This window comes from Artibeus jamaicensis, unplaced genomic scaffold (genome assembly GCF_021234435.1).
Source record: "Artibeus jamaicensis isolate MK-2021 breed Jamaican fruit bat unplaced genomic scaffold, CSHL_Jam_final contig_354, whole genome shotgun sequence".
NCBI lineage: Eukaryota > Metazoa > Chordata > Mammalia > Chiroptera > Phyllostomidae > Artibeus > Artibeus jamaicensis.
The window spans coordinates 12,404,940-12,424,886 of record NW_026521803.1 but is presented as its reverse complement, the minus strand read 5'-3'; the positions used below and the strand labels follow the sequence as shown (position 1 = coordinate 12,424,886).

At 40.1% G+C, this 19,947-nt stretch overlaps 1 protein-coding gene and 1 long non-coding RNA gene across 6 annotated transcripts in view; one reads left to right on the top strand and one right to left on the bottom strand.

The window, feature by feature from the left end:
* LOC128627278 (uncharacterized) overlaps positions 1-19,947 on the bottom strand; it is a 254,879-nt gene that overhangs the window by 125,179 nt on the left and 109,753 nt on the right. The window lies entirely within an intron of this gene.
* Positions 4,910-18,411, top strand: AQP4 (aquaporin 4). 4 transcript variants are annotated; one of them, XM_037127846.2, is made up of 5 exons: positions 4,910-4,983; positions 8,101-8,515; positions 9,756-9,920; positions 10,205-10,285; positions 13,939-18,411. In XM_037127846.2, the coding sequence occupies exons 1-5, from the start codon at positions 4,952-4,954 to the stop codon at positions 14,215-14,217; spliced, it is 972 nt and encodes a 323-aa protein (XP_036983741.2). In that variant the 5' UTR covers positions 4,910-4,951; the 3' UTR covers positions 14,218-18,411. The 4 variants fall into 4 exon arrangements, with proteins under 4 accessions (XP_036983741.2, XP_053520348.1, XP_053520349.1 ...); XM_053664373.1 differs by lacking the exon at positions 4,910-4,983 and adding an exon at positions 5,012-5,101; XM_053664374.1 differs by lacking the exon at positions 4,910-4,983 and adding an exon at positions 5,430-5,512.

Below are 19,947 nucleotides of genomic sequence, written 5' to 3'. Positions count from 1 at the left end.
GGGGAGAGAGGTCAGGTGAAAATGGAGACAACTATACTTGAACGACAGTTTAAAAAAAAGAAAAAGAAAATTAAATAAAAAGACTGCTATCTCTTTTCTCCTTCCACCACAAAATGGTATTGTGTCACCAAAATCATGACTGTCACTTGATCACCATCATGATCACTATAAGAAATGTTACAGGACACACGTAGTCCACAACTTCAGTTTATATCTAAAAAGACAGTGAAAATTAGCATCACAACACCAGTCAATGGTACAGGAACATTTCCTAGTTACAATGGTAGAGTATCACTTGGGATCACAGTTCCTTTGGGATTTTTAAATAACTAGAGCCCAGCAAGTTGGCAATGGACAAGTTTCACAGAAAAGATAAATGTTGAGGAGTGTTTAAAAAGAAATCAGGGATCGTGTGAAAAGGGGGAAGAATTAAAGATGAAAGGGTCTCCTCAGTTGGCTCGTTAGAGGCAGGGGCTGACAATGGCCATGAGGACATTGTTCTCCACAACAGACATATGGGCCCAGGTGTAGCTAGAGGTGAGGACATTCAGGCCGGGTGAAACCACCCATGAGACTTGTTGCCTCTAAGAGGCCTTGTGAATTTTTTCGGATGTAGATTTCTTCTGACTGTATGAAAAAGGAAATACAAATTTAGAGAAGGATGCGTGATGACTTAGGAAAGAAATAGGAGAAAGTTGGTCCGGGTAAACTTGACTATTGGGAGTCAGTCACAGGTTATGACCATTTCCGTTCTTCTTGTAGAAGATGCTCTCATTCTAGCACAACGCTACAAGTATTTTTCCTTTTAGTAACTTGTTTTTCAATTATACACCTTATGATCACTCAGATAAGTCTAATACCCATCTGACACCAGCACAGTTATTACACTATTATTGCCTACATTCCCTATGCTGTACTTTACATCCCTGGGACTGTTTTTTACACTAAAAATCTTTTTTAACTGCCTAGTGTTTTGATCATCTCTTCCTGTCATTCTGAACAGAATTTTAGACATCTTGCTCTTTCCTTAAGCCTGGAAATATCTTTACTAGTCTGTTAAAAACACGACAATTCTGAATGTCTCTGTATAATAATAGGTGATAATAATCACTGAAATGTTGGTTTGGATCTTAATATGTTCCAATTTAATTTAAATTTTATTCAAATTTTAATGAATGACTTATAGTAATTGTTCATTTCGCTTAAATGATTGGCCATTTGAAACATTTTGGTCCAACCCGTTAGATCCCACAGTTCTTTGCTTCCCAGAGAACTTGGTGTTGACTATGGATGTCTAAACCTCTAACGCACCCAACCGTAGTCCCAACTGTCATAGTAGCTGGGTAAGAGATAAGAGGTAAGAAAAGTATCCAGTCATCCAACCACATTTCTGCTTTTTTTGCACAAGCTTCAGATGAAATACAGTCACTCAATAAAGTCCTTCTGTTTCCCTTCCCTCCCTCCCTTTCTCTCTCCCCATTCGCCTGCAGAGGGGAACCCTAAACCCTGGAACCCTGCCAGCAGCACCAAAAGAATCTCTTGACTATTTTCCCAGGGAATTCCTGCCTTAAATGTCAGCAGCGCACAACTCCCAGCCAAAGCAGAGTCTGTCTGGACCTGAATCAAGGAAAATGTGCCTGCTGTATACCAAACAGGAAAACCTGGACCCACAGGGCATGGGGACGGGGTGGAGGTTCAGTGAAAGGGTTTAGGGCACCATGGGAAGGGTCTCCTCAGATCCCCCTTGCTGAAGAGTGGGAATCTAAGTCAAACATTTTGGTTCCTTGCTGGGGTTTTGATTGTTATTTTTATTTTACTCTTTATACTTCTGGAAACCACTCTGAGTTATTCTAAGGCAACACTTGTTTGATAAGAAAACAGAGGCACCATTAAGGCCCTTTGTTATCCTGGTGGTGGTGGTGGTGGTTGCCCCTGCTGTTGTTGTTCTGTTTGGGGTTGTTGTTTTTTTTCTTTTGCTTGTTTTTAATGAACATACTGGTATGTCAGTGCTCTGGGGGGAATTCATGATGCTGCGATTAGTGAAAAGCAAAATAAGATTTATGAGTTCCAATTGACTCTGCCCCTACCAGCCTGGAGACACTTCCCGTCTGGTACTGAGGCACTGTTGGCACTTTTAGTACTTTTGCTTTAGTTTCCAATCTCTGGACACATGAACAAAAATATTAAAAGTCCTGAGGGCAGGGTTGGGAGCCAGTCCACAAATCCCAAAGATACACATTAGCACCAGAGGAAAAGAGTACGGCGTAAGTAGTTTAAAAACTCAGAAGTGTAGCAGGTCAATCAGCTTGTTTTTCCTGAGTACTCTGGCGATTTTCATTTATCCACTTTCATTTTCCTGATAGTTACTGACCTACAGCTTCACAAGGCTACTCAACTGAAAGCTCACGAGGCAGCCTAACATGAATGGCGGATTTGAAATCAGTACGCCATGCTACTGTCCTCCTCCCAAAGGTGGCAGGACTACTCAGTAACAAAGTCAATAAGATTTCATCAATAAATTGTTACTCTATTTTTAAGTGAATTAGGCCTTTCTAAATTTAACAATGGAAAAAAATGTTAGATTCCAAATATCATCTGTTCCTTGACCCAGGAGAATTCAAAACAGATCTCAACTCAGAACTGTTAGTTATAGTCGCCAGGTTTCCCTGCCTCACCTCGCCCCCACCATCCCCACAGCACGTTATAGACGCTCTCCTCCCGTGTCATATCCTGCACGCGTTGCCATACACAGTCCTATTGAAAATCTGTGTCCCTAGTCCAGAGAAAAGCAAGTCAAGTAGAAAGTAATATCTAAGAAGAAAAACTACCTTGTAGGTGAAGGGTTAATCCCTGGTCAATGTTAAGCCACTCTGCTGAGAGTACTTATAATAAGTGTATGACTTGGTGCCAGTGAGGGTGGCCCTTCTCTTGATGGGAACAGCCATCCCTTAGGAACTGGACTGTCAACACATTCTACCAGGGCAGCAATCAGCCAGCCAGAAGAAAGGGAAAGGGTCTGAGAAACCGTGGAACCAAGGTTCGCTGGCACTCTATAAAAGGGTGACGGGAACTGCCATAGCCGTGGAAAGAATGCTAATGAGCTCAGGGCAACTTGCAAAGAGTGGATCTGAAAAAAAATCGCCTCAACCACCAGCAGCCCTAGGGAGCACTTGCTTTGTGGGTGCCCTGAGGCTATGACCACAGGCTTCATTCACAAGGAAGACCCCAAATCCGACAGCATTTTCCCTTGGGTTCATAGCCTCACAAACACGTCTGCCTCAATGTCCTCAGAAGCAAAGCAATTACATCTAGCCTATCAAATGTTTTTAAAAAAACATTCTGCACCTTTAAAAAAATCTCATTCTGAAATCTGAATGATAAACAGCTCTGAGAATCAGCATGAAATGTTTTAAGTGTTCTTTGTGGATTCACATAAGTTCACCCTTCCCCTCTCATCAGAACTTATTCTGACTTTCAGAGAGCATCTTTTTCAGGAGGCTGAAAACCCTGATGGACCATCATCTGTGTGCAACCACGATCTTAACGACAGGGATTTAATCTTCGCTGAGAACGATGGCAACAGCGACTACATACTCCTCTGAAATTCACACTCAAAACTCGAATTCCTCTTTCTAACGGGAGCTTTTCACCCATTTCCAAGTCTCAAGTGCCCAAATAATACAAGAAAACAAAAAATTGTAACTGCGATGTGGAAGCATAAAGGCCTTTGTCCTTTCCTCTTCTGTGTGTCTTCCTTCCCACACTTCATTCTGAAAAACACTCTGATCTGAAAGTGGATGAAGAGGCGGTGCAGGGGTGGGGAGGGTCCCCTAGAAAGGTGGGAGTTACCCAATTGTTGGGTGGAGAGATAAGTTCATAAATGTTCATGGTATTATTAATAAGTAATTAATTATTCTAAAATAAGCCATAAATGTGTCAGTAATGACACACTGTTATAGATAAGGGTTATGATTATTACAACTCTAGGCACCTGAGGTCCATTTAAAAAAGAAATAGTTAAGGTTAAAATGCAGGCAGTTAATTCTCAGACCTGACAGATTTCACCAAAGTCTTTGGTCAGGGATGCCTTCGTGGGCAAGCAAGCCGTGTGATTGCACGGGACCCCCATTTGTAAGGGCCCCACGCTCTGTTTAATGTCCTGTTATTGCAGTCTCGAAATTCTTAATCATTTTTGAAGGAGTCCTGCATTCATGTTGCCCCGCATTCCCACCAGTATTGTAGTCAGTGCAGTCCTTTGGTTTCTAGATATCAGATTTACTGACAATTCCCAACAAGTTGTCCCTACACAATCTCCATATATTTTTTCATTTGCTGCATATTACTCAGCAATCATTATTAACATAAAAATCAGGTAAGCATCTGGAGAAGTCTTATTTCCTATTTTTTCTAATTTTATATTATCCAAATCAGTGCTGCCAAGGCTACAAATAAATGGACCTGCAGTTTTCTGTTGTGCTTAAAATGCCATTTCTCCAATTTAAAAAAATAATTAATTAAAGCCACTGAATTCTGCCACTGGAAAGGAATGCATTGTAGCTTCTCGATTCACTCCAACTGCTGGAAAATGTAAATCCGTGTTCTCATAGTTGCCCAATTTTAACCACAACACACAACCAGGCCAGACAAATCCTCAGCAATTCTTTCTGGTAGGGAGAACTCAGAGAAAGATTTAAGAAATCCTCATTTTCAAAGATGCCAGCTAAAGAAACATAGTGTATGCATTTTGTGTTCCTGAAATGCTCTGTGTCCATAGTGATCAGGTAGAGTAAAGTTATTTCAAGTTCAAATATAACTTAGCGATTGCCACATGGGGCAGAATCTTTCCACCCCTAGACTCCAAAAACCCAATCAGACAAGTGGCCGTAATCTGACTCCCAGCACACTGGGAGCCAGCGCAGGCAATGAGAGCCGCACTCTGGCCAGGGAAGGCATGAGTGACAGACCCGCAGCCAGGCGGTGGGGGTAAGTCCTTCTTTGCCTTAAGGGAGCAATGCTCTGGGCCAAAAGATGAAACTCTCACGCTTGTGTTACAGTGATTTGTGCCTTCTCCGGCAGAATCTAGGAAGAAACTGTACGGCAGGTGGGTAGTTCTCTAGATCAGAGTACTGAGCACATTCCTAAGAGAAGCATAGAGAAGGTGCAAGAAAAGAGATGCTTTGTTGCATGTTGCAAATTCCTCCATATATGTTCAAGACCTGGGGGGCAGGCAGGAAAATGACCCTATGGAGGTAAAGCTATCTGCAGCAGTTTTCATCAGAGAAATTACTCACTGAGGGGCTCAGCCGTCTAGGAGTGAATCAGGCTGGGTGTTCAGCTAGAAAGAAATGTGTCCCTTTCAGTACAATCTGTGCAGATCAATAAGCCTCCCTTTGTTCCGTGGCAAAAAGAAGTTAAACGGCTGGTGCTGATGCATTTCCAGTGAGTGTGAACATTGACGATAACAGCAGGGGGGCTATGAGGGCTGCTGGGCTGAGCACTTGCAAGGCCACAGGTATGTACATGGTGCCAGAAAACTTGGGGGTTCGCCACCCCCTGAGGTAGTCAATCTGCTCTAGAAGAGGATCAGATTTTGTGGCTTCCCAAAAAAATGCTAAACGCATTCTTAAGGAGTATAATCTGTTTCCATTTTATGGGGGGGGGGCATGTTTTAGGGGTTTTTTGTTGTTTGGCTGATGAACATTTGAAGCTGTAAAAGCAACTGAGTTTCTTAATTAGGTCCCTGGAGAGCTGGCGAGGTAGACAGGTAGATGAGAATGAGGGGAGCAGAGGAGAACTGGGGAAAGTGAGGGAAGAAGGGGTGTAGCGGGGAGGCGGCCTTTCCCACGGCCCGCCCCTCCCGGTGATCTCCTGTGCTGCTGAAAAGGGACCTGCGCTTCCTGCCTACCCCGTGTCCCTAGCTTTCTGCTCGGTCCGCTTCCTTTTCCCCCACTCACTCCGGCCACAGACGACCAGCACCTGTGATAGCACCCAGCCCCTTGCCGTCCCAGCTAGAGCCGGGGGCCGCTGGTGAGTTCAGAAGCCGCCCTCAGAACTCCTTCTTTTTCAGTTTGCCAATTGTGTGAGTTTCTCTCCCAGGGCACCTTACCCGTCCCATTCCAAGTGCTGTTTTTGTCTCTTTCTCCTCTCTTCCTCTAGGGAATGTGATGTCACTGCTCTCCCAGCTGGGGTTCTTTGTAATTACGTTTGGGGATGCTTGGGAAAGGCCTGGCTACTCTCTCTCCTTCTGGATCCACCTGGGCTTGGGCAAAAAAAAAAAAAAAAAAAAAAAAGGATGTCTGTTTCCATCTCCGAAGAAAAGTCCCATATCAAACCAGAAGCTGAGTGGAGCTCCTGAAGGTCAAGGGAGAGTTCCCCTAGCCCTTTCTGGCACAGCATGTCCCACCGCCCATGCAGAACCAAGGCTGCTGGGGACACTGACTGATGGGTGGTGGGGGGTGAGGAGGTGGATCTCACTCTCAGTAACAGATCAAGGGGCAGGCTGCAATAACGCTAATCTCTTACAATTCTTGTCTTGCTTGCCAAACCCTTTCTATAGTCCTCTGTGATTATTAGAGTCTCTGCTAAAAGCTCCTTCGCTCTTACTGCTATCACAGGCAGTTTTGAATAATAGAGAAATTGGGTAATTGCTCTCCACCCCCCAAGGGGAATCCTGGTCGTTTCTTTCCAGTATGAGCAGCTGCCATTCACATCCCCAAAGCCCATCCCTTCCCATCTCCAAAGATCTGCAAACAGTAGAAGGAAAATAGATAGGGGAAAAGTACCTTCCTTCGCAAAGGCTGCCTTTCTGTTCCCACCCTCCCTCACCCTCTTCCCCCTCCCCAACACACACAAGCTCCCCTAGCTAAAGGCCCTGGATAGCCGTCTTCTAAGGCCAAGTGGAAGTAAGAGAAGGCCACCAAGAAGACACTAGGGAAAACCCGCTTTCCACGGAGGCTTCTGCTGCCAGGACCTCTGTGTCCCTTGCCCCGCCCCCTTTGCACACTCGCCTTCCCAAACTCTGCCTTGCTCGTCCTCAGCTGCGTTAGGCTTCCCCTGAAGGGTGGGCAGGGCCCCTGGAGCGCTGCTTCTGTACACCGGCCTCCAGGAACCCTTTAGGAGCTTATTTGAGGGGTAACGCCGGGGTTGAGAGAGGGTCCAGCACCAGGAGGCACTATCCCCTAACACTGCAAAAGCACCGCGGAAGCCTGGATGCAATTTTCGCAGAAGAGCTGGGACGCGGAGGACTGAAGCGGACGTTGGGGGAGGCGTGTCTGAGTTGATGGGCTGCTCTGTTTGTCCACCAGCCAGGGCCCGGGAGTCTGGCAACTGCCTGGGAGTGGACGTTCTCCCCACCCCCACCCCCAGCCCCCGCCTTTTGAGAGGCTCTTCAAGTCTGGATAGGAGTAGTGCATAGCGTCCCTCGGACTCCTCCCTCTGGCTGAGGAGAGGAAGGGGTATCCCCGTCTCTGCTAAAGGCCTGCGTGATCCTACTGCCCCTGCCTGTCACCATGAGGTCCCCCCCCCCAGGAATTTATTTTCGGGAATGACAGACTTCCAGCATTCCAGGCTTCCTAGCAGGGCTCCCCTTAATCCATAATCTCTCTTTGGGGAGAGTGGAGGGCGAATCAGCACTCTATAAATCCATTTGCAGAATGCTGTTTTTGAGCAATAAACAAAACTGAAGAAGACTTTCTTGTTTTATTGCTTCATGTTCAAAATAAAAATGGCATATAAAAGTACATTGAAACTTAAAGCTTGTTCTGGGAACTGCAAAGAAAATATATTTTATTCTTAATTCTTCAAGGAACTTGATTTAGACATTCTCCTTTCAAGCAACAATTCAGATAACTTTCCGGTGAAACTGGAGTATCTTTTAATATTAAATCAAAGGAGCCTAGAATAAAAGTATATTGACTAGTGGTTACGGAGACTATTACTTAATTCATTATAGAGACTTTCCAGAAGCATTCTTTGTCAGTATGCAAATAGCCTTTTGGGGGGCCCTCCCCACAATAGAACAAGAGCACAGGCCTGGGTCTTCACCTGAATTCACAGACCCTGGCTTGGTAACTTCTGATGCTGACTTTGTTTTCTTTTTAGTAAGTGTGGACCTTTGTGTAGACGCAAGAACATCATGGTGGCCTTCAAAGGGGTCTGGACTCAAGCTTTCTGGAAAGCAGTCACGGCAGAGTTTCTGGCTATGCTCATTTTTGTTCTCCTCAGCCTGGGATCCACCATCAACTGGGGTGGAGCAGAAAAGCCCTTACCCGTGGACATGGTCCTCATCTCCCTTTGCTTTGGTCTCAGCATTGCGACTATGGTGCAGTGCTTCGGCCACATCAGCGGCGGCCACATCAACCCTGCTGTGACGGTGGCCATGGTGTGCACGCGGAAGATGAGCATCGCCAAGTCTGTGTTCTACATCGCAGCCCAGTGCCTGGGCGCCATCATTGGAGCCGGGATTCTGTACCTCGTCACCCCTCCCAGTGTGGTGGGGGGCTTGGGGGTCACCACGGTAGCATCTTTAACTCTTATTTTCAAACTAGGACTTCAGACTTCTTGCAGACTCTTCAACGACACCCTAGTGGCCAGAGAGGCCTTGCACATTTATTCCCAAAAAATTTCGGATGGTTTTTGATAAGGGTGAAAACTGATTCTGACAACTGTGCATGTATCCTTATGAAATCATTGTTGGTCCTTGAGTGACTTGAATATTACTAAGTCTCAGTGGCAGAAAATTGTGTTGGTTTTTCCCTCTCTCTCTCTCTCCCTGCCATCCCAATGACAATACCAGCTATATATTTAGCATAAGATATTTTTATTACAATCATTTGTTGGTTCACTAGCAGAAGGAACCATTTATTTGTTATCATATCTGCGAAATTTTAAATGATCGATGTAAAGGATCACACTTTTAAAAGTCAATTGTCATTTGATTCTAGCTTGGTTCTTAGCTGATTAGGACTATCATTTGTCAGCTCAGCACCAGAGTTAATTTAAACCACATACACACATAGTTTAAATTTTAGTTGAAATATGTATTGATTAATTTAAATCTAATTAATGGTAATCATTGCTTATAAAATTGCAAGACTCTCAAGAAACTCTTTTATAAGTTAAATACAATAGTGGCACATTTTGCTTCCTTTGTAGAAAAAAAAACATTAGACACGAACTCCTGTTTGGTCATTGTAAAAATAATTATTTATCTATTTGGGCCCAAAATAAGTAAAAATATATTCCTTCTTTTTTGGGGGGTGGGAGTAGGGTCTCAATTGGAAGTAGAAGACTCAACCACCATTTTTTTAAATTACAATTTACATTCAATGTTACTTTGTATTAGTTTCACATGTACAGCATGGTGATTAGACACGTACTTTACATAGTGGTCCTCCCGGTATTTCAAGCACTCACCTGGCACCACATACAGTCATTACGGTATTATTGACTATATTCCCTATGCTATACTTTACATCTCTGTGACTCTTTTGTAACTACCAATTAATTCTTCTTAATCCCATCACCTTTCTCACCGCAGCCCCCCGACCTTTATCAACTGCCAGTCTGCTCTCTGTATCTAGGAGTCTGTTTCTATTTGTTTGTTTGTTTATTTTGTTCTTTAGATTCCAAGTATAAGTGAAATCATATGGCAAGATCAGTTTTTGCACTGATAAAATATGCCTTTCACAATGATATGCTATTATAAAAATGTATTCTTGCTTCGAGAACTCAAATGGAGTATTTTTTCTTTCCAGGTTCACGGAAGTCTCACTGCAGGTCATGGTCTCCTGGTGGAGTTGATAATTACATTTCAACTGGTGTTTACTATTTTTGCCAGCTGCGATTCCAAACGGACTGATGTCACTGGTTCAATAGCTTTAGCAATTGGACTTTCTGTTGCAATTGGACATTTATTTGCAGTAAGTTTCCAAGTCCATTTAAATAATTGATCCCTTTCATTTATCCTTACCCTGAAAATGTGGTGTTTTACAGCTGCAGTTCTTTAGAATCCAGTCATGTCTGTCCATTGTAAATGATCATTTTACTAACTTTTCAATGAGCATGTTGATATGGCAGCTAATATCTTGACAGTTCTGAATTCCTTGGTTAGTAACCGTTGCACATGGTAGCAAATGTCAATGAATGATACCTGTCAGTAGACCTGTCTCAGCAAAGTTTGAAGTTGTTTTCTTTTTTCCCGTAGATCAATTACACTGGTGCCAGCATGAACCCCGCCCGATCCTTCGGACCTGCAGTAATCATGGGAAGCTGGGAAAACCACTGGGTAACTATCATACTGGGGACAGTTACCCATGGAGCACTCTTCCTTTTTCTCATTATTTTGCTCACTAGTTTCTCATACTTCCTCCCAACCCTGACCCCTTACTTTATTACATCTTTCATAAAGACTAGGGAGAGACTGGCACAGATCCATTTCAAAACATCTCCTCTAATATCCGTTCTGAGCCCTCAGTAATAGTCATTTTTTAAGCGCTGCTCTGGGCACTGTATCTGCCAGACTACAGCCGAATGCATCATACACGAAGGTTGCCTGTGTGGAACAAGGCAACAAAAATCAGGACAGTGCAGTGAATATAGTTTTTAAATAATTGAAAGTAAAGCCTTTCTGGCAATAACAGAAACTATACTTGCAAAAAAAGGTGAAGAAGAAGAAAAAGAATGAAATTCTTAAAAGCACTGCCCATAGCAAAAATATTCACCTTTTTTGTTTACAAAACCATGAACCCAATGAATAGTGTGCAAGTTGGAAGCATTCAAACTGCAGATGGTGAGGAATAAGTGGTGCAAATGTTTATGCTATTATCACCATAACCATAGCTGGAAAAATGAATGACTTTCAGAAAAGGCATCCGTTCAGTCTCATGTCTAACCTACTTATTGCTGTGGTGGTGATGCTTCCAGAAAGCAGTGGTAGCCATTTTTAAACATCACAGCCAGTTTTTATTTCAATTGTTTCTTACAAAAGTGAATTTAAATTCCTTGAATGAGTAACCTAGCAGCTTTGAAGGCCACTCTCACACTAACTTACAATATTCAGTAAAAATATGAAACATGAAATAAGCTAGCCTCAAATGGAGCTAAATTTTATTGCCATTATATGTTGTGAATGCTGTTTTATAACTTTTAATTTATTAATGTAAGGGAATGTTACCTGTGTTTCACTCTCATGCGTCCAGTGGTTATTGACCCAGTCACACCCACTCAACCATGGTATACATTGCAAATGAGAAGAAATTGCATCACTGTGACGTGCGTGCATTCAGTTCTAAGGAAAGTGTACTGCGTTGTTACAAGTAATCTACACCATTAAATAACACCCTCTGAGTCAGTGTTCAGAAGCATGATTTAGGGCCCAGACAGCCAAAGACTCAGTCAAATGAGACATACTGCTCGTCAGATTGATCATTTTGCCACTGATATTTCCCAATTTATGTCTCAAAACATTAGCCACATTAACAGGAATGGAAATTTTTTATGGGTGATAAATATACAACTTTTAATTTAACTTATTAAATTCAAACTATTTTTATAATTAAAATTTAGAAAAATGATAATGTTATTTAATGTATGAGGACTTTAATGTGCATAAAATGTTTTTATTACTTACTTCTTAGTTATAATAAACTAGTGATAATTCAAAGAGCAGAAAAATTCTTAGCTTATTGCTTGAATCAAAGTTTTTCCTTCTTGTTATTTTATAATAAACTTAATCCTACTGAAAGTCAATGTACATTTTGTAGCAATGGTGTGTGAAATTTAGAACTAAGTTAAAGTATGTCTGTAGGTAGATAGACTAGAAATAACACCAAAATATTAATGATATTATTTTAGTTTTCTTTTTTATACCTGGCTGTATTTTCTATATTTGTATGAATAAAAATTCTTTACCTTTACAAGTTTTGAAAGTTACTTCAAAGTACATTGTGACTTTGTTTTGAAATAGCAACTTGAAATTCAGATTTGTTTATTTCTGACAACATGCAGCTGGATGTTTTATTTAAAGGTGTTTCGGGGAAGCGTCAGGACTGTTTAGCAGTCCCTGGTCTCCCTGGTGGGACTTGTACCTTGTGGAATAGAACATATCTAAGGAGATCTTACCAAAGGAACAAAGAGTGAAAACATTCAGAGGAGGGCTCCTTTGACAGAGTGTGGAGAAGATAAACTCTCACATGGTTTCTTTCATGTTAAGATAAGAAACTTGGTTCTTGTAACCAAGAACTCTACTAACAGGGAAACTCTACCAACAGTTTCCCTGTTAAGTATATGTGTTCAGCTTTAGCTTAAAATTTGAGTTTTCTTTAGATTTTGCAATGAGGCTTCTGATATTAATTTCCAGAAAGTGTTTTAAGCCAGAATCACTCATCACATTTTTTTCAAATGAGAGAAGTCTAGAGTAGTGGAAAGCAGTATAACAGCTCAAGAGTGATTTGAACACAGACAAACCTGAAGTCCAACATCAATCAGTTGGTAAGCATAAAATCTTAAGTCTCTTACCTGCTTAGAATGCCAGATTTCTTACCCTTAATGTGGAAATAATAACAATATCTAGCTCAAAGGTTATTGTTAGAATTAAATGTTAGGAGAGAAGTACTAAGTACTGCTGGCTCAGAGCCAGGACTCAATAAACAGAGTTGCTGTTGCCCAAGTGAATCTGTTGAATGAGTGTCTAATATTCTACAGCACACATGTGCTGTAAAGCAGATGTTGAAGTTTATCCAAAAGTTAAAACTTAGTTCATTCTAGACACATAAGTGATATGATAAAAACTTCCATTTATTGAATTAAAAATCCTATGGAATTACTTGGTCATCCTCAGCTAACCATCATTCATAAACTCAGTCCAGGGTTTTTCACCAAGTCACTATCGTAAGACACGCAAGGATGAAATCACTCTGCAAGAGTGATGAACCAACCACAAGGTTTTCAATGAAATCAAATCACCAAACTTTAGAGATGAAAAGCATGTACCACAAATGATGATGATTCACAGCCAGCCTAGTCACAGGCATTTTTAAATTGTCCAGGAAATGTGGAACAGAGCCAGTTACTATGCAAATGGGACTATTAAATATTTACTTTATAAGTACTTCTTAAATTTCAGTTCAGTTTCAGTTTAATCCTGACACCACAGGAGGTATGTATTATTATAATCCCCACTATGCAGATGAGGAAATTAAGATTTAGAAAGTTAAGTAACTGATGCAAACACAAAAGCTGAGTGGTGGAGCTGGGTCCCCATTTATCATGCTGTATTGAATAAGTAAAGCTTCAAATGATAAAATCTCTACTATGATCTTGATTCTGCAGAAAACTAATGTAAAATGGCAGTATTAAGAAAATAAGATAAGTATCCTCTAGAAATTCTATTTTTTCCTATTTTATTTGAAGAATTCTCATGTCTGCTTAATATGTGGTACCACCAAAGAAGGGCTATCATTACTTTAAGGATTATCGAAAAGTGGGAAGACAGTAATTAGTGAAAGGAAAAGAGAAAGCACTCTTTCTTGCTTTCTGTTCAAATGCTATTTAACCATACATGGATCTCTGAGATGGATTTCATGTATTTTCTTTTTTAATAGTTTATTTGTATTGTATTTTTACCATTACCATTTATCCCCTTTACACCTTCTTCTACATCCACTTACCCTCCTCCCCCCACAATCACCACACTGTTGTCCATGCCCCTGAGTCCTTTTTCCTTTTTGCTCAATGCCTCCACCCCCAGCCCTTCCCCCAGAGTGTCAGCCTGCCCTCTATGAGTCTGTCTCTTCTTTCCAGTTCTTCTCTTTTTTTATGTATGACTCATTATACACGACCCTCTCTTAATTTAAGCCAGCTAAATTCTATATTTATGAGTTGTGCAAAAGAATACTTTTTCTCGATTTACGCTCTATAACTCTTCCATCTTTCTCCCAGATATATTGGGTTGGACCAATAATAGGAGCTGTTCTTGCCGGTGGCCTTTATGAGTATGTCTTCTGTCCAGATGTTGAACTCAAACGTCGTTTTAAAGAAGCTTTCAGCAAAGCTGCTCAGCAAACAAAAGGGAGCTACATGGAGGTGGAGGACAACAGGAGTCAGGTAGAGACTGAGGACTTGATTCTAAAACCTGGAGTGGTGCACGTGATTGACATTGACCGAGGTGAGGAGAAGAAGGGGAAAGACCCTTCGGGAGAAGTGTTGTCATCGGTATGACTAGAAGAAAGCACTGAAAGCAGACAAGACCCCTTAGAACTGTCCTCAGATTTCCTTCCACCCATTAAGGAAACAGATTTGTTGTGAATTAGACACTTGCAAGTTTGTTGTTCTATGCCATCCTACGCAGTCTAGATCATAACTATTTCCTTATTACCAAGGAGGAATGGAAGAAACCTATTGTGAATTCCAAATCTAAAAATGAAATATTTTAAAAGTATCTCCAAAGCACATATGTATCTAGTGCTTCTAGTTGCCACTCATTAATAATGAATTTAAAATGTGTATAGGATTTGGTTGAGTCTTGCCTAACAGAAAATATAGACAAACCTATCAGCTTATTCCTCCTCTCCCAGGACATTGGTATTGTCAACCCTCATTCAAATATTTATTCCATTAAATCAAGCTTATCAACGGCAAAGTACAGTATGTCACAGAGTGGTGCACATTCAAGAAAGGGAATACAACAAGCTTTTCTATGGGCAGTCCCTTATTTATAAACTACCTCGGCATAAGAATATATTAACAAGGGTTATTGCTGATAAATGACTTCCACTTATATTACAAATACCAAACTTTAAACCCAAACTCCAATTCATAATTCTCCTTCCTCCTCTTCAATGCCCAAGACAATGTGAAACTAAAACCCAGAAAGTGGAAGAATGTTAAGAAACCCTCTATATTTATTAGTTTCACCTAAGAAAGCATCCAAATCATAAGAGACACCCATTGAGATTTAAGACAAACAGATTCATAAGGTCTTATGGGGTGGGAAGAAAACTACTGCAATACAAAAATCATAAAGAAAGAGGAAATCTGAAGTCTGGTATCAAATCAGTGTTCTGTTTTCAGTGCCCATCCTGAGATCCATCACATGAGGTGAACAATCTAAACTTTTAACCTCTTAACCACTGGGCTTATTTTTTTAATTTATTGGCAAAACTGGGGTTGTTTGTTTGTTTGTTTGTTTGGTTTGGTTTGGTTATCTCTATTTAAACATTAGTTGAGATATATTTTTGATAACAAGGATGTAACTAGGTGAGTCTGGACTTTTTGTTGATTATGAAGCTCTGTCCACTCTAGAAAGCATGAACCAGTCCTGCCAAGCCCCAGTCTCTGAGGCTCTCTCACGTCTCTTGAGATTAGTTGATTATCTTCACTGCGCGTGTAATGATATTTTAATGAATTAAAACGGATGAGACAAGAAACAGCATGGTTGTAAAATAAAAGGGCGAAGACATCAGAACATGCTGTATTCAAAGCTGACTAGGTGACCAACTTTCCACTTGTAGGGATATTGTACATAATCCAACACATTTTATAAGTATTTGCATTAATGACTCATTTACTTGTCAAAATAGTATGTTTTTCCTATGCTGCTTTGCCCTATGTCAGTAGAATGGTCCCTGGAAGCCCCAGTTTCTGTCATTTTAACTGTGTAGTCTAGCATTTACCTTAGATAAAGAGCCATAGATGTCACTTTCATTGAACAAAAGCTAGTAGCAAAGCAAAATCCTCTCACTGCAAACAATGGCTTGTAAATAGCTGATCATCAAGGACTTTCTTCTCTCATGCTCTCCTCTCTCATTCTCTTCTCTTTCTTCTCGCCACTTCTTAGTGTTAATGGCAGTTGTGTGTCTAGAGCAGTAAGATAAGGGACCACTATTCAACCTGATTCTCTTCGGTGCTAGAAAAGTGATGTGTGAGATGCCCAGAGAGTGATTGCACCAGTGCAGTGCTTGGGAAGGCCATTGGCCTTTTTTTACAGCAGGGGCCAAAAAAATCCCAGGCCCCTTTCTCAGGGGGGTGGCCAACCACTCCCCCTGCTAGTAATGTATACTGTTTCCTGTTTGGGAGCGGGAAGCATTGATAGGAACTCAATGCAATTCTAAAGATGGGTTATGCCAGCTTTTTTAAATGTTTGCATATGCCACTGAAGACTTAAAATCAGTGGTGATTCTGCTCAAAAGATCATTCGTGAGCATGTTAGTTCAAAAATTGGTTAACAAGGAAAAGTTGAGCAGTTCCCAATACACTTACAATTTATGGGCTCATAATCATTTTTATTCAGCCATATGTTTTACTTCTTATAAATCACTTTTCCACTCACTTCCAGTTATAGCATTCAGTAAGTTAGTGCTAAAAAAGGAGCATAAATAATGTGTTTGTACTTTGTTTTTCAGCAGCTAACAGAATGCCTAGCCCATAGTAGGTATTCAAAGCAAGTGTTAGTTAATAAAAATATATACATTTTATTTGGGATTTAAGAATATGAATAATTTTCTCTTAATCTTTATTTTGCTCAATATTTTAAAAAGTATGATTTCAAGGACTACTAAGGAAAGGCAATATAAATGTAAAACTGTAAAATGTATTTTTCCGTCCTACAATTTTAGAAGCATGAAAGCTTTAGCCCTTTTTTTTTCCTGTGTGTGAGACAACATATTTTGTATTTCACTCAAGGCTCTGCCAGTAAAAAGTAATGAAATTGTACCTTTCTAATGACATCCATGCAGCAGGGGTCTATTGCCTTGTGGATGGCACCAAATTATCCAAGTGTATTAGAGACTAGGGCTTTTCCTTTAATCCCTTCTTATTAATGAAGTGCCTTGTGCTGCTCCCAGGAGAGTGCCACTGACAGATATACAGAAAAGAGATCAGAGAGAAAAAAAACTGGAAGGACATAAATGAATTATACCCAGCCAGGAAACGATGCCAAGTGCCTCTTCCCTAAGGAAAAGTGCAACAAGCGCCCCCAAATTGCAAGGTGGTCCCTACCCTGAAAATGCTTATAGTTTATCAAAGAGTTCCAAGGCTAAGAGTCATTTTTTAAGTTTTCAAGGCTTTCTTGATAATTGGGAGCCCAGAATTTGAACGAATGTTTTCATTGTTGAAGACAGCTTTTTCTTCAAAGAGTCCTAAGTTTTTACCCTGGAAGGATTTTCTTGTTCCTAAGGAATGGCCTAAATTTAAGATTTCTACAGTTGGTTTCTGCCATATGACCTTTTCATGAATTCCTACACTTTCTATAGTCAAACCATTTTCCTACTGCAGTGATAGGTGCTAGCTAGAGCTGCCTCTCAGCCTTGAAGATTTTACGAGATTGGAAATCTTCGAATAACGGTGATGGAATTAAGCTCTCAGATTAATTATTAGAGGACTGATTCCAAATAGCACAAAATAGTCTTCTTAGGCCATGAAACCAGGTAACTCACTGGTTTAAACTCCAAAATAAACAGGAAAATGCTGAAATAGAGTAGCAAATTCAAATGCTAAAGTTAAATCTGGCGAGGCCCTTTGTCACAACATATTGACATCATCCCCACTTGTGAACATTTGACAAAGACATTGTGTTTGTGACAACCAAAGATGACATTGGGAGCTCAATAGACCACCTTCTAAAACACTATAAAGCCAATATAACTTCTCATCATAAACTCTATAGAATATGCAAATTCAGAATATTTTATGCCTGAAGGTAATAGCAATTCTGTCTTTCATGTTATGTTCATGACATCAAAATTACTAGGAAGATGTGGTTACTACCTGGAAAGCAGGACAAAACTCATGTTTTTTGCCACAAGTGTTCTCTCTCTGCCCTGGCGTCACAATACCACACCGATCGCCCCAGAACAGCAGGAACTCTTGAAGCCCATAATTTTTCTGAAGTACGCATACATGGAAGACATTTAATTCAGGGCTCAAAACCTGTGGCTGCTCACTTTTGCAAATAATGATAGTTTATAAAATGTATTATCAAATAAATGTTATACAACATGTGTAATGAACATTAAATTCAAGAGCACTTACAATGTTACCCATGCATGTTAAAATCCAAGAGCTAAAAAGTATATTTAATTTATAGAACCCATTGGAATACATTTCTAGATTCTCTTCAGGATTAATTAAATAAAGAGGCAATTTATGAAAATATATATAAACAACTGTTTATCACTTTTATGACCCAAATCACAATGAAATTGTAATTCATGATAAACTGGTGGAAATAAGCTGAACATATGGTTATATTCACAATAATTTATTAACTGAAATGTTATTTCAGTGTTAGAGCTAATGTTAAGGAGATTTAAACTGTAGTGGCTAATATTTGGAACAATCTATTAAAGTATTAGCATTGTGGTTGGTTTTCATGAATTATGTTGTATCTCACAATACTAAGCTTGTGCAAATAAACTTTTTCATGTCTTAAAAGGTAAGCATTATGCTTGATGATGTTTGAAAATTTATTCATAGTTTTTGCAAGTGAAATCTTTTTTTAAGATTTTATTTATTTTTAGAGAGAGGAAAAGGGAAGAAAAAAGAGAGGGAGAGACATATCCATTCGTTGCAACCAACTGGAACCCAGCCCACAACCCAGGCATGTGTCCCAACTGGGAGTTGAACGAGCAACCTTTTGGTTTCTAGCCAGCACTCAATCCACTGAGTCCCATCAGCCAAGATAAAAGTTAGGTCTTAAAAGCATCCTTTAGAGTGACCAAGAGGGTATATTTGAGTATAATCAACACCAAATGAAATGTTGGTGAGATCCATATAATAAAACATATTTTTGAGAACCTGCAGAGGACATATACACTGTGGTGGGCTCTGACGTAGACAGTGACAATTAGGTTTTCATGGGCTTCATTCTAAAAGTCCACATTTGGCAAAATAGACCATTGAATATCAGTTATCATTATAGCGATTCTAAAAGTGAAGACAAACTAGGACTCAAATGAGTGTGGAAATAGATGTCAAGTAGATGATCTGTCCTTAGGGCTTATGGCAGATTCTGCCTATGCAGATGAATAATATAGGTACAATGAGTGCTGGTTCACTCTCTTGGGTTCTTGGTTCGAGGGGCTCCTCGATTTTGATGGGAAAAGATTGAGGATAATCATTTATGTAGTATGACCCATCAGATGAGTAAAAATTGACACCTTTGGAGCCAGGTGAATACGAACTTCTCTTATAGCATTTTTCACATTATAATAAAAGTACTTGTATAGGTTTGTCTTCCCTACTACGTTCTAAACTCGTTAAGAGCTAAGATTTTGTATTATTTATTTTGTATTTCCCAACCTCAGTGAAGAGCACTGGGCTTGACACTTCACTGAATAAATGCCTGTTTCATGAATGAATGAAGAACTTAAGGACCATCTCACAACTTGTAGAAAATGGCACAAAGCATTATAACTCAATCTAGTTGGTTTTGCTATTATGTAGATGTGTGCTATATATTTGAAGTCTTATAATTCCAGTTAGGAACCTGAAATTAGCTCAAACACTAAAGGAAAATAAAAGGAAAATGCACAGAAAGAATGAAACACTAATTGGATTTCTAAAATTTATACCTAATGTGCAGGCAACAAGACATGTTTTCATTGCTATATTTATACAATGGCCAGATGTTAGATGAAATTTAGCTCAATGAGTATTTCAGCAAGAAAAGCATTTTAACAAGCATGGGAAGCTAGAGATATAAATGTCAGCCTGATTTTACATAATTACCCTGCCTGGAAAATATCCAAAACAATATGCCATCTGAATTAATTCTTACTATTTTTTTAGTTTTTCCATTTCTTGACTCCTCAGGCTTAAGGATACATTGAAGGCTCTAAACATTTGAGTTGAATGTGCCACCTTCAACATGTACAGAAGTCGCTGGTATTGATGCTTGCAACCTTTGTGCACAACACAGCAATGGTGCATGGCCATTTCTCAACAAATGTA

Bases quoted from the DNA above. Each gene is read 5' to 3' on its own strand.
- AQP4 (XM_037127846.2), top strand. From the start codon at position 4,952: ATGAGTGACAGACCCGCAGCCAGGCGGTGGGG. The intron at 4,984-8,100 runs GTAAGTCCTTCT...TTTTCTTTTTAG, and splicing joins CCCGCAGCCAGGCGGTGGGG to TAAGTGTGGACCTTTGTGTA. The intron at 9,921-10,204 runs GTAAGTTTCCAA...TTTTTCCCGTAG, and splicing joins CAATTGGACATTTATTTGCA to ATCAATTACACTGGTGCCAG.